The following is a 15836-nucleotide window of genomic DNA, read 5'->3' as shown; positions in this document are numbered from 1 at the left end:
TTTTCTAGCCCTTTGCCATATCATTTATCTGTGGTTGCACCGCTTTGTGTGTGGCCCAAGGGCTAAGGAAACGGAGATGGGCACCATCCTATGCACCATATGGTTTGGCAAGGACTTTTAAATCCTTTTTTCAAAACTTACAGGAGGTGGCTCAAATCCTGTCCCCACACTGGGAGACTGTGGAAGGCACGTATGTGGGAGCGAGCAAAGTCATCTTCCACAAGCTGCGCGAGGAGCGGGAGAGCATCATCCGCTATCTGTACAGTGTCAGGTAGGGCTGCATCTCTTTACATCTTTAGGGAATTCTCAGTTGAACTTCATGGATTAATGTAACTACAGAGAAATGTTATATTTTAGTTTTACCATCAGTTGTTCCTGTCATTGGTGCTGAATACTGGTATGATGTCAGGAATGGTTGTATCTGTGTACTTGTTTAGGAAGAGCTCAGTTCATGGATAGAATTGTTGTTACTACAGGGAAATGTTATCTCATATTCTAGTATAAGTTGGTCCTATCCTTGGTCCTGAACATCTGTATACTGTTTACTTCTTTAGGAAGATCTCAATTCATGGGTAGAATTAATGTTACTGAAGGCAAAAGTTATCTTTTACGGTAATTTGGTCCTGTCCTCGGTGCTGAACACCTCTTACAATACAATACAAGCCATTACTTTGCTTTGCACATTCTTAGGGAGGACTATAAGAAGTGCCTGAAGCTCGCAGGTGGTAAGCAGGAGTTTCTATCCCACTGGCAAGAGGACTACAACAACATTCCTGAGTTACAATGTACTAAAAACCTTGTTATTTTCTAGGGAGGACTATAAGAAGTACCTGAAGCGCCCTGATGGAAAGCAAGAGTTTCTGTCTCACTGGCAGGAGGACTATAACAACATTCCTGAGGACATGAGGGAGGATGAGGACACCAGGGCTGAACTGCACCAGAGAGTCGACGTAAGGAACACTTTTTATATATTGTAGTACGATGCTAAACTTTCTTCCAACACTTTTCTAAGGTATTCACGGATCAAATGTTTAACGACCACTGTCGCCTTCTTCAGAATCAATAATGACCAATCACTTCTGAATGTGATTGGTCATTATTCATCCTTATTATGCGCTCATGGAAAATGACCCAAGGGCCGAGGAATTTTGATAAATTCGAACAAAATGATAGAGGGGAAAAGGGAAAGAAACACCCTAATTTTAAAGATCAGTGGCGCTGTGATAGGAGTATAGTGGCACAGCGCCATTATTCCATCATCTATGGAGAACACTGGATCGGGTTTGCTAGCAATTCTGACCATTATGATTGTCTGTTGTTGACAGGACCTGAAGGAGCGTCTCTGGGACATCTGTGACACCCGGAAGGAGGAGGCAGAGACGGAACGTTCCAATGTCATGCACGAGGGGTGGCTGGAGGACCACCTGGGCACCCTCACCAACCATTACATCACTCTCATGCAGGTCAGCAAACTTTTCAATAATCATTGTTACGTATATACGTTCTGAAATTTCATAATTTTTGTTTTTTTCTGATTCTCAAAAGAACGTTTTTTGCGAGTTGCATTGCCAGGTTCCGAGTCGGCTGCCGTGTTTACTGTGACAGAATGGGCTGAAATTAACCTGATTACCTGGCAGCAGGATACAAGAACTTATGAGAAGTGCACAGTGATTTGTGAGATTCAATGTTCAATAACATCAGTTTTTTTTACAAACGTCTATGTTCATTGAATAATACAGTAACTGTTATGGCTGAGTTTTATATTTAATCTTGCTGACATAAACACTTAAACTAAACTGTATTAATTCCCTCCCGTGTCAGGTTGAGGTTGACCGTTTCCAGGACACCTCGCGTCTGCTGAAGGACTACTACCGCGCCATGGAGGGGCAGATTCCTGACGAGCTGCAGGAGGAATACGTCCGCATTCCGCTGGTCGAGGTACGAGGGGCTGTGTTGTGTAAAATCATTCTGTTATACTGTCAGCTTTAGGCTTATTTAAACATTAGCTATACGAGTCTTATTAATCTGGAAATTAACTGTGATATTAACTGCAAAGTTTCATGATCATTAGGACAGTTGATGGTCCCAAGCATGACATAATTGCTGATAAGAATTGTATGTTTGTAATATCAACGTGTCCCCAGGAACTAGGCCAATTCTGTAGAATTCTGTGCACTAGATGTCTTTATGAGACATAGAATTTTGCATAGGGATGCAAAATTAGCAGTGTTTTTCTGTCTAAAGTATTGGGATATGTGGCTGCTTTTAATCGATATTGCTTGTGTATGGCAGCTACAATTGGCTATTTTTAAACACAACAGAAGGCAATTTCCAAATGTTATTATCCCATCCTCCCCAGCTGCTGCCCACGGAGAGGCCTGGATCCCAGGCTAAGAGTGTTGCCAGTGACACCGGCACCCAGCCGCCGGCCTCGCCTGAGAGCAAGGCTGGGAGAGGCAAGAAAGGGAAGGAGGACAAGGGTGACGACTCTGCAGGGGAGGATGATGACAGACCAAGGTGAGCAACTCATTTGTTGTTTGAAATTTGTGGTCTTCATGTACATGAAAAAAAATGTCATGATTCTTTAGCATACAAAGTATAGAGAGCATTGCCAATTGACAGGGGTACTCTTTCCCCTGTTCAATTTTGTCAAGTTGCTGCAACATTTGAAAACAGATTAACTTTCTATGTGCGCAAAACATGACATTGTGTGAAGCATTTACCAGAAATTCACGATCATCTGGCTAAAATGCGGTAAAATGATGTTCATTCTAGAGAGTTAGACACCTTCTAAAGCCAACTACAGTATATTTCACCTGTTTAAAAATGTTGTAAACTACATTTGCAAAGTAGATATTTCAATCAATTAGACATGTGACACTGAGTAAAATGCATTTCAGCTGCAAGGCTGCCAGGTTTTACATGAAAAGCAAGCCATTCATTTATATGACAAGTACCTTACCCCATCCTTCTCTCCATCCCAGGATTCCCCTGGTTCCCCGCCGCCCCCGTTCCGCCGACCTTCAGTCCGGCCAGGCTAAAGCAGCCAAGGGCAAAGGAGGGAAGAAGGAGGACAAGATCGAGAGCCCGTCCCCGCCCCTGGACCCTGATGAGAGGGTAAGGCAATGCCACTTGACTAGGGATGGTGTACTTAGATGTAGCCTGAACTATTTGACAAAGTAACCTGTGGTTTTCAATGATGACACAAACATGAAAAAATCATGTTTATTTAGACTACAGATAGTTTATTTCGAGAGGATCTGAAATCAATAATGATGCTGATTTTAAAGGTGATGGCAGTGTTTTCATCTTTTTCCAATGCTTAGAGTTTCATCTTTGTGGTAGCAAAAGCAATTTTTTCTAACAAAATAAGTCAAAGAATGATTAATATACAGTTGAGTCTAACTCTATTCAGGTACAGTACCGGTACATTGGTGTACACACATTTTGGACCTGCACTTTGATAAATTTTTTTTGTGGTATTATGCCAGCACACATCGTGACATCCCTACCCGTGACTGATTTATGTCATTATTACTACCCTATATCAAACAATCTATTGATTGAAATTTCAATGGTGACTCTTTTGACATTTGATACAATTCAATACAATTTATTCAAAAGCCATTGTTACGTATATTCTACAGCTGATATTTGATGCCTATGCCCATGGAATCCATGCTGCCAATGGTTTGGTAAGTTTCATGTTTATATAATTTCTTACTTGTAAAAATGACTATATCATCTTCAGAAAAGAGAATCATGATGACTGGACATATCATGCAATGTAGCAACATAGAAATGTAGCAATGCAATTTCAACATTGTTTTTGTTTACCAAATATTTTATTCATCACTCAAGAAGCATCGCCGTTTCAATGGATCAAAGTCCAACGTTTAGATTTTATCTCTGAATCACTATCAGACAATAGGGAAGCATCCTGCTTCACCTCAATAGAGGTTGACCGCTGATTAAAAAAAATCCCTTTGTCTTGCAGATTTCTTCAGAGCAAGCTGCTCGAGAAGCGGAGGAGGAGGCGGAACGCCTGGCCCAAGAGGAGCGAGAGCGGGAGAAGGAGAGGAAGGCCAAGGAGGCTCAGACCAAGACGAAGAAGAAGAGCGGGAAGAAGGGCAAGGGCGCCGCACCTGAACCTGAACCTGAGCCCGAACCTGGTCAGTTAAGATTAAGTTAAGAATCAATTCAGTACAGGGTTGGATACAAAATAACCTCTGCTGCAGACTCTGTCACCCTTTTTTTTCTTCAGTTATATACAGAAGTCTGATTGTTTGAGTTAAGGACTGGTCAGGGTGGGGGTGGATACATATTACATGTGTGTGTATTGCTAAATGTAAAGTTACTTCCGGTATGTAAACTTTATATAAAAGATGGGTAGAGGGGCAAAGGCGCTGCACCTGAACCTGAGCCCGAACCTGGTGAGTTGGAGTTAAGAACTGTTCAGGGTGGGGGTGGATACAAGTTATGATTATCATTTAAAAGTTGTCAAGACATGTGACATGAAGCACAAAACATGAAAGGAATAAATTACATTAAACATAATTATATTCTAATGACTATGTCCTAGACATTTTTTCTTGAAGAATATTGCAGAGGGTAGTGACCCTGTGGCATGCCATATGGGTCAAATTTTGTGCCTGTGATAAACAAATGCTGGTAGGGGATGCATTTGAAGAGGGGAAGTTAAGCCTCAGGTATTCACATTCTGCATGTTGAGGAACCCAACATCAGTAAGTGGTTTTGCTGCTGTGTACCTGGCTAAGCACTTAATCAGCTATTGAGATAGGACTATCAGCTATCAACCTGCTTTACCTTCAGTGCTAGAAGTTGAAATGGTCAAAGTTTTGCAAAATGGCTTAAGCTTTATAAACGAGAAGTTTTTAACAACTTTTTCCTCCCTGCAGTTGAGGAGGAGAGTCCAGAAGACCTCCGGATGAAGGAGGTAAAACAGAAGATGCGGGTTGAGTACTTCGGAGCTCTGCATGAGGAGGAGGCACGACTCAAGAACAGGTACTAAGATTAATTTTCTTCTTAGTTATTTACTCCTAGTTATTTGCTCCTTAAGGGCAGCCTCTCCCTCCCATCCCTAAGGCACTGTAATGGAAGGTTAGGTACCCAATTTTACACCTGGGTAGAATGAAGAAAGTCGTGTAAAGGGCCTTTTAAACAGGCACAATAGCGGTGGTACATTTATGTCACCTGGGGATTCAAACCCAGGACCTCTTGGCCAAACACTTTAACCACTACGCCAACATGACGCCACACTAGAAAGTTGCCTGACACAAAAATTTCTTCGTTGTTGTTCCCAGGTTTGAGCTGATTAAGCTGAAGGCCATGCAGATGCTGCAGAGCCTGAAGGCCAAGTCCGAGGGCACGTACCGCGACATGGAGGACTGGCTCGGGGCCCGCTTCCTGCGCGAGATGGCCGCCATCGACCACCTCACCGACATCGTACGCGACGCCATCGAGCACAGGGAGAAGGTGCAGCAGGAGCTGGTGCTCTACCAGGTACGTGGAGTCACTAAGGACATACAGACAAACCTGTACAAGGAGCCACCTGTACATAAGGACGTTTTCGGCATCCATTGATATACAGTCCTACCTGTCCAAGTAGCCACCTGTATATAAGGACCACATGGCCATTGAAACACAGTGAAACCTGTACAAGTGACCACCCAAACATAAGGACCCCCTGGCCATTGATATAGACTCAGTCAAACCTGTACAAGTGACCACCCGTACATAAGTACCCCTGGCCATTGATATACAGTCAAACCTGTACAAGTGACCCCCTCCATAAAATGACCACCTGGCCATCAATATACAGACCAACCAGTGCTAATGACCACCACTACATAAGGACTCCCTGGCCATTGTGACCCCTTTTTGGTGGTCCCTTTTTTCCAAATTTTTCTCATTGACACAATCATTAAGAATCCTGTCTCCAGTGACCACTTGTCAACATAGGCCAGATTTTGTGAGTCCCCTGAGTGGTCTTTTTGGACAGTTTTGAATGTGTGTCTGAAAAGATGTATACGGTTCGTGTCCGTTCATTTTGGTCATTTCTGATTTCTGTGACTTTAAGAGTCTCTAAAAGTAAGGCAGGGTCCACGGTAGCCTTTGGATCTTTTTAGTAGTTTTCTGTTGTTTTTACTAACAATCTGTGTGGAAATTGCCGCCTCCACTCAACCTGCAGTCTTCGGCTATGTCACAGGAGGATTTCCAGATAGACGAGGAGCGGAAAGTTTTCCGTACGCCCAGCCCACCCCCGCGGCCCGACCCGGTGGAACAACCCCAGCCGGACGTCTACACCATTATACAGCTCAAGAACCTCTTTAACCAGGTACCGGTCATCTCAAAATCTAGGTACTGGTCGAAAATACAGGAATATCAATGTAGTGGTATTATTATCAGGGCTTTCTCCAAGACCTATCCCTCCGTTCTGAGACATGAATTTGCTTATTGGGATGGACAAAAACTTCACCCCGTCCATCCCAAAAATTGAAGCTTTATGACATGAAATTGATGAAAATGTATTTTCTGAAACTAAAAATGACAGATTTAATGAAGAAAATCAACAACATGGGCCCCCAAACAATGAGTGGGATGGAAAAAAATCTTACGCCAGAAGCAGCCTTGAGTAGCGCTGTACCTGAATAGACTTACACTCAACTGTATAACTTTTTGCCTTTCTAAAAACATGTTATTCCTACCACAAAGTTGAGAATTTAGCACTGGAAAAAGATGAAACATTGTATGGTCATTGATACCTGCACTGTTTTTGATTTGAGACCCTCTCGAAAGCATTCAAAACTCTCTGCATTCAAGATACCCGAAGTCTAAATGAATAGTCTGTTACCTGCTTGTTTATGTTTCTGTGATGATTGAAGACTGGTTACTGGCCACATAGTATGCGTTAGGTTTTGAATAATGTCTTTTCTCCATTCCGCATACAGTTTATCAAGGTGGCCCCGTCTGGCCTGATCTCCAACAAAGCCTTCATGGACCTGTTTCAGGACCTCACGGCTCTCATGGTGAGTCAGAATGACACTATACAGTTGCTATTCCATATTGAAAAACGAACAAGGAAGCATCTTTAGGTACAGCAAGTACTTGAACCTTATGGGCATCTATCATTTGCTCTATTAGAAACTCTGAGTCAGTACAATGCTGACTGTTCTGCAAAATGCTTTATGGAACAAGGATGCTGATTATCTTGAAGCTTTTCAAGTAAACCTGTAAGTCACACAGGGGTCTGTTTGTCATTCAGTACCAGGGACTTGTGTTCTTGGTGCATCGTTCAGCACCAAGGACAGGGATAACAGTATTACTGGTACATTACAATGTCCAAATGCTGCAGTATATGAAGTGGCTAAGAAATGTATAATTCCTCTTCCAGCATGGTGAAGAGCTGCTGCCAGATGTATGGATGGGGATTACACTACATCAGGTAAGAACGAGGCTTTTATACAAAAAAATGTTTAAAATGGTCATGCGATTTATAGGGATTAGCCAGCGTTTGCAGGCCACAGAGTCCTGTTAAATACGATAGGGTAGATTTTCAGGCAAAAAATGCACTTGATCCTATGTTGATTCTAATATCAGATGACCTTCTAGAAATCAGCCAATACAGCTGCAGCTTTTTGCTGTGCCATAGGGATATAAGTAACACAATTTTCCCTCCCTCTCCTCCCCAGTGCCATGAATTATTCAGTTGTCTATAACACAATTTTTCCTCCCCCACCTCCCCAGCTCCATGAGATGACCGTCATGTTGGCGCCGGACTCAGAGTACATCGACTGGCGGAAGTTCCTGCTCGCCGCCGCGCAGCCGTGGCCGACACCCAGCCAGACGGAGCTGCTGGAGACGCTGGACCGGTTCAAGGCGGTTTCAGGCGATTCTACCTCCATCACCAAGCAGCAGTACCTTCAGGTAGGAGTCAGGGTTTCCTAAGAGATTTATCATAATTATCTTTGCCTGTTTTGAGTCTGTGTGTTTGTCTGAACAGCATAGCTCAAAAGGTTTGGATGGATCTTTATGGTATTCATGGTTTTTGCGGCAGATTGTGTCGTCTGGAGGGAGAGAGTTGCCTTAGTCCAGGCAAGCCGCCCAACAGGAGGCAATGTTTCTTAATCATGTTCATGTTATTTACCTATGTAACTATATATGTTGCAACAATTTCAAATAGTTAAGTTGATCTCACACCTAAGTTTCACACATGGTCTCACACTGCTGTTTTTGCACCAGGTGGAGTTGTGGTTCAAGGGCATGTCGCGCCCCCCCTCCCCGGAGAACCCGTCGGAGCCCAAACCGTACGACCGGCTTGGGAACCTGAGAGACACCTTCTTCGACTTCTTCGCAGACTACAGCACAAGCCCCCCTACCCTGGACTACGTCAGCATGGTGAGTGTAGTCTTGTTTATACCACAAGCCCCCCTACCTGGACTCTCAGCATGGTGTTTATAGTCTAGTTTAGCCCCCCTACCCATATAGCTACGTCAGCATAGTGAGAGTAATTGATTTCAACACATCTCATTCTGTATCATTAATGTCTCCCGTGGGATATCACAAGTTTTTCATTACTTTGATGATGGTTAGACATCCAGGTAATAAGATACGCCAAAAACAGTTACTTGAGTCAAGCAACTGGATTAAATGTTGAAATAGTCAGACGTTTCAGACAGCATCTGCTGTCTTTTGTCAGTGACTCAAGTTTTTTTCATTAGTCTATCAAGGAAATCATTCACTGGCACAATTCCTTTCTGAAAATAAGAGTGCCAACTCAACTGTGTCACTAATGTCGGTTGACCTTTGTACCCTCGTCTCTCCCAGCTGATGTACTTTGCGGTGGTTCCGGATGCGGAGGACGGTTTCCTGCGGGCGCTGAGCGTGGCGTGCGGAACTCACATGCCCAGGTTCCCCAAGAAGTCTCCCGAGGGCCTGCCGGACACCAAGATGACTGAACAGCTCACTCAGGTCAGAAACTTGCTTGAGTTACTGCTATTTGGCGTATCTTAATACCTTGATGGCTGACCTTCATCGACATACCACATCTGTAACTTCTCAGAAGGTTGACCTCACCTGTAAGGTAACTTCACAAGCCAGCTCAGGTGTTTGGCACACCTTGAAGAACTCATTCTCAGTCCTCATTGCCCGAAACTCGGCCAAAGAATCATGAAAAAACATACAGTAATGATACCGTATGGAATGAAAGATCTTTTCAACAATCTTATAATCATGTTGCCAGGGAATCATGTGCCCTTGTCATCATTGTAACTTTATTTTGTGTATATATTTTTCAGGCTCTGAGCGCCCTGGCGTCAGATAGCCAGGAGGCAGTCCCGCCCGCAGACGGCAACATCCAGGCGGCGGGAATCCCCGAGGGCGCAGTGGACGCCGTGGTGTCGCTGGAGGCCCTCCTGAAGGTCCTGTACCACGGCGTCAGCACCATCGGAGACAGCCACAGGTTCAGCGTCACCGCAGACCCCAAGAACCCCTTCTCAAGGGTAAGTGAGGGCTTTTCATGAAGTAGAAATGCAATAAAAAATGGCTGGATTTATCTCCTTACCCATACTGCTTTGTGACCCACATTCAGACAAAAATAGCAACACAATGCACAGTAACTGCATTATGGTTAATGGGGATTGCAGAAACATATGCCCGCACATGCACGCACACACACACATGCATGCACATACCACTCACGCACACACACACACACCACATACACATGCACATACACACCACACACACACTCAAAGATAGACAAGCCAAAACCAAGACTTCACACACTTGGGAGAAAAATTGCCATTATTTGTTCTTTTACAAGACAGGACAATACATGTAGTGCTTGCAATTTTTCTCGGAATGATTCAGTTTTTTGTTGTCAATAACTTTGCTTTGGCTGGGCTTGTATTCAGCAAAAGTAATACAATTGCCATGTGTATATATAAATTATATATATAAATATTAGTTAATTGAAACACTTTGAGCCATACTAAAGCCCAAAGTTCTGTTCCCTGCAGGAGAGACTGGAGACGATGTTTGAGGAGCTGGAGGGAGGGGAGACACAGACCCTCCCCCTGAAGGTGTTAGTGGAACATCCCATCATGCAGGACTGCCTGCACATGACCCTCAGATACAAGCAGCCGGTGAGTAACCATGGTGACGACCTTGGTAGAATATTATGGTCACTTGAGTCTTAATCTACAGTTACTGATCTTTGGGGTTTAACAACACTAGTTGTCAGGACAAAACCGTTTTGAAATGACCCCTTGTAACATCCCAAACCTAGTCAGGTACCCTTTCACAAAAGGATGGAGTGAGGAAAGTGGTGTTAAGTGCAAATTTCCCAAGGACACAACATCTAGGCTGGAATGCTTGGATTAGAACCCATAGCTCTGGATCCTTTCTCTGACCACTTGGCCATCAATGCACCATCATATCTTAGTTAGGACTAGTTTTATCTTCTGTTCAAGAATTGTATGAGTTTACCAAAGCGAGTTGTATGTTTATTTTGTTCTGCAGGATCTGAAAGCGATCTTTGCCATGAGCACTGCTGACATAGACACCAGCAGCATGAGGACCTCTGCTGACTGAGAACGGTACTGCAGTAACTGAGACGCCAAGAACAACTGTTGAGTGATACAAACTGTAATACATATTGAATTCTCAATGTCTTAAGACACAGATGTAAAGTTTATCTTTTTGTAGAAATAATTTTTTCGTGCTATTTTTGATTCAGACGTCACTTTAATTCTAAAAAGCTGTTTGGTACATTTTGTTCTTGTACAGATGACAGAATGTGCCTGAAACAAGCAAAGCAGAATTCTTCTAATAACCACACATTGGTGTTCATTTTGTGATCATGGTGTGGGTTTTTGTAGTAATCCATTGTTAACTGCCGAATGAAGATATATAAAGTACATTTTGCTGCATTGTTGTACATACACCCTATAACTCGAGATTGGTACTGGTTTATACAAATGTAGGTTGGGGTGACAAAGAACCCTGAACTCCAGCCATGAATGGTATACCCACTATGTTCTACCTCCATTCTACCTTTGCATAGGCAGAAGGGGAGGTAGAGAGTAGCAGTGTTCATGGCTGTAGTTCAGGCTAGAAAGCAAAGAGATTTTACAATAGAGTTTAAAAGTAGCACGTTTGATGTCATGCAAACGTTTCAATGAAATACACGGTTGGAGTTTGTCACAGACTGAAGTCTTCCATGTCTTTATTTCTCAGTTAGTGTCACAGTTTAACTTAGTCGGACCACACAAACGTATAACCTTGCTAATGACCCATGCCCCCCTCCCCCCTTTAAAAAGAATAGAAGCTTGTGATTCGTTTATTCTATCATCTTCTCTTCCCTCCTTTCATTTTCTGTCTCCTGTTCTTGCCTGGTCGTGGCTGTTTACCCTTTTGCCCCTGAAACAAAGAAACACAAACATAAGAATTTAAAGTTGACCTTGAAAAGTTATTCGTTAAACAGAGCTTGTGCTAAAGATCTATCATCGCTTCTGTCTTATTTTATTGATTCTATATGTATCTAAAGCAGGAAATTGTGTTGAACAGAATCCCACCTTTTCTACAACACATGAATACAAAGCTTTTTTACAAATTTACAGAGTTAGAGGTGTGTCCCCTACTTTCTTTCCTGGAGGACCCTTGGGTTTCTTTCCTGACTTGAATCCGGACATGTCGGCTGAACTTTCTTCTGTGTTCCACTTACTCCGCTTCTTCTGTCCACCGAATCCAAACTTCTTCTGTTTGTAGGAGTTTCTGTTGGCACTGAAACAACAGCATGGCAGTCATTTAAAATTATTTGTTTGGCATTTGAAAGGTGGTAACAATCGGTACAGCAAGTGAAAATCGCTGTACACTTACAAACCTTCTACATGAACCAGGATAGAAGCTTGAAAGATCATGAAACAGTTCAAGTAAGGTGCAGGTAGACATCAGAAATACCTGCACAGCTCACACAAGTTTCCTTGCTCCTTCAGTAGAAGGGTATATTTGTACAGGGAAGTGTTGCTAGCCCTTCCCCTTTAATGTGCTTGAGGTACCTCCTCAATACACACCACCCCATAGTACCCCGTTTTATGTCCCTTTTGAAAGACGGGTGTAGCCCCAACTGAGATGTCTCCCAAAGTCTCCCAGTTACCAACCAATTGGAACCAGGAGCTCAACTGTGAGGCTGTTACCAGTTGAGCGACAGGACATCCTCGGTACTTGACGAATATAACAACCATAAATTCAAACTCACCCTCCCTTCTTCCCTGTTGGCTGTCCCTTCTTCCCTGTTGGCTGCCCCTTCCTCAGTGGTCCCTCGTCGTCAAGGAAGTCCAAGTTGTCAATCTTGCCTGAAACAAAGAGGTGCAACATTATTTTCAATCAACAAATTACAGAAATCCATTACAGAAATAACTTGCGATAATCATTAAAGTTACTTTCTCTTACAATGCCATCATCATCATTTTGAGCTAAGACTTAGTCCGCTCCTTCTCTCCAGGAGTTTGGTGATGTTAAAGGCAGTACAGTATAATAACATGCAGACTTTTTTAGCCTGGGTGCCATCCTATTTAGTTTACCCGGGCTCCCATACTTGATCCCTTGTAAGTATGGGAGCCTAGATTGGAACTAGAATAAGATTGGATGTCACCCAGGTCAGACTTTTATACCTAAAAGACTCAACTCTTCAAAGTTTGGATTTCAAGGTGACCTTGCACCCTCCCCCGTAACTGTTCTGTACGTTTCTTGTACTCCTTTACACTAAATAACAGACTTGGTTTATGTCCCATTCAATAGTATATCCCTTTATTTTGTACTCATCTTCACCTGATTCGAGTAAGGAAATAATTGTCAACTGCCAACATTGCGGCCTGCTAGGGATTCAAATCCAGAACCTTTAGATTTAACAACAAGGTGGCCCCCCTCCCCCATAACTGTTCCGTACCTTTCCTGTACTCCTTCACCGACTTGATCAGCTCCTTCTTCTCCCGCTGTCTCTTCAGCAGGACCTCCTGCTGCACCTGTTTCCCGTACTTCCGCATCTCGCGCACCTTCCGCACCTTCTCCGCCCTCTCAAGGCCCTGCTGCTTACTCAGCAGTCGTTCTCGCACCTGCGGAGACAAGGTTAAGATGATAAGTCAAGGGCAACTTGAAGTAAAATATGACTCAAATAAACGAGTTCTGAAAAGTCTGTGGAAACATTATCAAGGTCACGATGCCAAGGAAAAGGTGAAAGTGATCTAGACCATTTTAGCTAAAAATAAGATGGACTCCTGCCCCTCCTTTTCACTTCAACCTTGTAGAAAAGCGGCCATATCATGGCCGAACAAGCACTCGAAGTAAAATAAAGGCCTTGACTTGACTTGACTCTATGAATTGGTCGTGACTGAGAAGACAGACGCTATAGACAGTATTTACAATATAAGTCATGTGTAACTTAAAGTGAGAGATGATTAAATCAGCAGTATTATTTTGGGTAGATGATCCTATAGCTGACTACAGTTAGGTAGCCTACAAGAAGGCTGAAGCAAGAATTGTATACTTTTCTATTCATTCTGTTTTCCACAAACCTGTGGAAGGATATGATCATGAAGAGAATAATCCAATTTGACTGAGATGACTTTGCAAGGTAATAATCTTGCGACACAGCTGGGAAGAAAAGAAATCTACCAGGCAAATGTTTCGGAAGGTGCTCAGCTACCTTTCTCAGGGCCTAAATGGACTCTAGCATGGAGTTATTGCAAAGTAAATTGTACAAGAACCATATTTTCCTATGACCTAGCAACCTGATGAAACTATTCAGGAGAGAGTTTGCCTTACCTTCTTCATGTGGACGTCAGATTTCGCCATCTCGGCGAAGTAGTCCTCCGGTCTCGTGGTCGGCACCCCGAGCTTCTGCAATCTGGGGAGAGCGGAGATCACCGCGGCCTGCGCCTGGCGGTAGCTGGGAGCGACGAGAGAAGAAAGAACTGAAAACATGACAAGCAATGGCGACTTTTCTACCATTCTCCAATGATGTATACAACTTCTGCTTAAGACATTTTAAAACCAAAATGTACAGCACATTGCACTACATATAGCTACTTCAATGCTCTATCTCAACTGAGAATGACTGCTTCACTTAATCGTGGTAGACAGAAATGTGGGTCTGTGGGAACATTACACAATTATCAAAGGGACCACCAAAAAGTGGTAACAATGACCAGGTATAAATAATGTTTGACTCAGGCCTGGTTAAAGTTTATTCTGTGCTAGTCATCAGAAGTCATCAGTGCGTTTCATGGTGATCTTATCTGTCAAACTTGCCATCCCCTTACCTGTTATCCTAGCCAGGCTTGAACTGTTTGGTAACAGTACAGTACTGGCACACCAGGGTCCAGGTATTTTGGACCTGTTTTGATTGTACAGCACTGGTACACAGCTCTAGGTTGGACTGTACTGACTACAAGGGACAAGGAATCACCCTTACAAGGTCATTTCTCTCTGGAAGTCATTGTGGACATCCAGGTCCCTCCCCGTCGTGCCCTTGGCCGCCTCGATGTTGGCGACCTCTGCCATTGCCGCGGGCATGGGCGCGGGATCCGTGGTGACGTCCAGCCGCTCCAGCCAGTCCAGGTCCTGTCGGAAGTCCGCAAGCTTCTGCTTCAAACCAGCCTGGAATTTCAGACAAATCATACTCGGTTAGCCTGATCTAATCACGCTTATAGCAGCTGTCCGCGGGGAGGGGCCATTACAGCCCATTTCACCCCAGGAGAGAGAAGTAAAGTTACCCACGTATTGTCTTTGACTTGTCATATGTTTCTGTGTGTGCGCGTGTGTGTGCATACATGTGTTAGTGTATGTGTGTGTGTGTGTGTCTGTATATATATATATATATATATATATGTGTGTGTGTGTGCACTGCAGTGTCTGTATGTGCTGCCAGAGGGTGTGAAATTGTTTCATGATTTAGTCCTCCCTACGTACCCTTTGTATCAAAATATACCATCAATGGGCTTACTGGTATAATTAGTAAGTAATCAATCATTAATTGATTGATTGAATGGATGGGACTACGGGTAAGTTGGAGTGCTGATGGTTTTTGTTGTTGCTAACCAGGTTAATGTTTTTGCTAACCAAGTTAATGTTGTTGCTAACCAGGTTAATGCTGTTAACTCACCACGTTGTTGATGGGTTGTCTCGGTGCTGGGAGCTCTATGTTCAGACCAGGCTTCAGAAGTCCGGACTTGTACGCCTCCATCAACTGGAACAACAGAGGGGTGACATCAACGGTACGTCCTGACAAAGCTAAAATTCTGATGTAGTGAAATATGTTGAGTTTTGGTTTAGTTTTGATGCGTCCAAACAAACTACAATGTGATGCAAGTCCCCACATGTGCTGCCCCCCTCCCCATCCATGGTTTGGTTGCCCGTTTCCGAAGATCTGAGAAGGCCTTTGCCACATCAAACACTACGATATGGACTGTTAACCGTTCTTTAAGAAATAGGTATTATATCTGTCTTCTTACCTCCCTGTCCGAGTCATCAGACCCCGAAAAACTTTCCACGCTTTCCGCATCCGAATCTACCGTGGCAGCCATCTTGCGATATTGTTTAGCAGTACAAAAGCGTCCTCTAGCGATTTAGATTAACATTGCACGTACTGATTGCGTACCGCAATAGAGCGCCCCCTATTGGTGTCTGCAATAAGTGCAGGGGCAATGTACGAGTCAGGCATGTGAGTTTGCTTCGTTTTCGAATTCCCATTCATTCTTTTCTTCCTTTCTTTCTAGACAAAGAGCTGTCAAATGCTGATTTAGTTGTTTTGTGTT

General features: G+C 43.5%; 2 protein-coding genes across 7 annotated transcripts in view; one reads left to right on the top strand and one right to left on the bottom strand.

Moving 5' to 3' along the window:
• Positions 1 to 11230, top strand: part of LOC136444659 (sperm flagellar protein 2-like) — a 30355-nt gene extending 19125 nt beyond the window's left edge. For 4 of the 6 annotated variants that reach the window (XM_066442333.1, XM_066442330.1, XM_066442334.1 and 1 more), the window contains 19 exons: positions 144 to 271; positions 812 to 950; positions 1326 to 1463; positions 1822 to 1938; positions 2360 to 2517; positions 2985 to 3117; positions 3648 to 3695; positions 3998 to 4172; positions 4920 to 5025; positions 5325 to 5523; positions 6212 to 6358; positions 6972 to 7049; positions 7415 to 7465; positions 7768 to 7947; positions 8263 to 8418; positions 8848 to 8991; positions 9318 to 9521; positions 10041 to 10166; positions 10543 to 11230. In XM_066442333.1, coding sequence (XP_066298430.1) covers positions 144 to 271; positions 812 to 950; positions 1326 to 1463; positions 1822 to 1938; positions 2360 to 2517; positions 2985 to 3117; positions 3648 to 3695; positions 3998 to 4172; positions 4920 to 5025; positions 5325 to 5523; positions 6212 to 6358; positions 6972 to 7049; positions 7415 to 7465; positions 7768 to 7947; positions 8263 to 8418; positions 8848 to 8991; positions 9318 to 9521; positions 10041 to 10166; positions 10543 to 10614 — 2499 coding nt within the window. In that variant the 3' untranslated portion in view covers positions 10615 to 11230. The remainder of the gene's footprint in view (positions 1 to 143; positions 272 to 811; positions 951 to 1325; positions 1464 to 1821; positions 1939 to 2359; positions 2518 to 2984; positions 3118 to 3647; positions 3696 to 3997; positions 4173 to 4919; positions 5026 to 5324; positions 5524 to 6211; positions 6359 to 6971; positions 7050 to 7414; positions 7466 to 7767; positions 7948 to 8262; positions 8419 to 8847; positions 8992 to 9317; positions 9522 to 10040; positions 10167 to 10542) is intronic. The other 2 variants (XM_066442335.1, XM_066442332.1) reach the window with 1 other exon arrangement.
• Positions 10653 to 15668, bottom strand: LOC136444660 (probable rRNA-processing protein EBP2). The gene is made up of 8 exons (XM_066442336.1): positions 15534 to 15668; positions 15185 to 15268; positions 14495 to 14679; positions 13846 to 13969; positions 12971 to 13136; positions 12281 to 12377; positions 11664 to 11805; positions 10653 to 11442 (listed from the first exon to the last, which is right to left on the bottom strand). Exons 1-8 carry the CDS (start codon positions 15603 to 15605, stop codon positions 11371 to 11373), a joined length of 942 nt encoding a protein of 313 aa, XP_066298433.1. The 5' UTR covers positions 15606 to 15668; the 3' UTR covers positions 10653 to 11370.
• Positions 15669 to 15836: the final 168 nt, after the last annotated feature.

This window comes from Branchiostoma lanceolatum, chromosome 11, assembly GCF_035083965.1.
Source record: "Branchiostoma lanceolatum isolate klBraLanc5 chromosome 11, klBraLanc5.hap2, whole genome shotgun sequence".
NCBI lineage: Eukaryota > Metazoa > Chordata > Leptocardii > Amphioxiformes > Branchiostomatidae > Branchiostoma > Branchiostoma lanceolatum.
The sequence above is the reverse complement of the archived record's forward strand: the minus strand, read 5'-3'. Positions and strand labels throughout refer to the sequence as shown.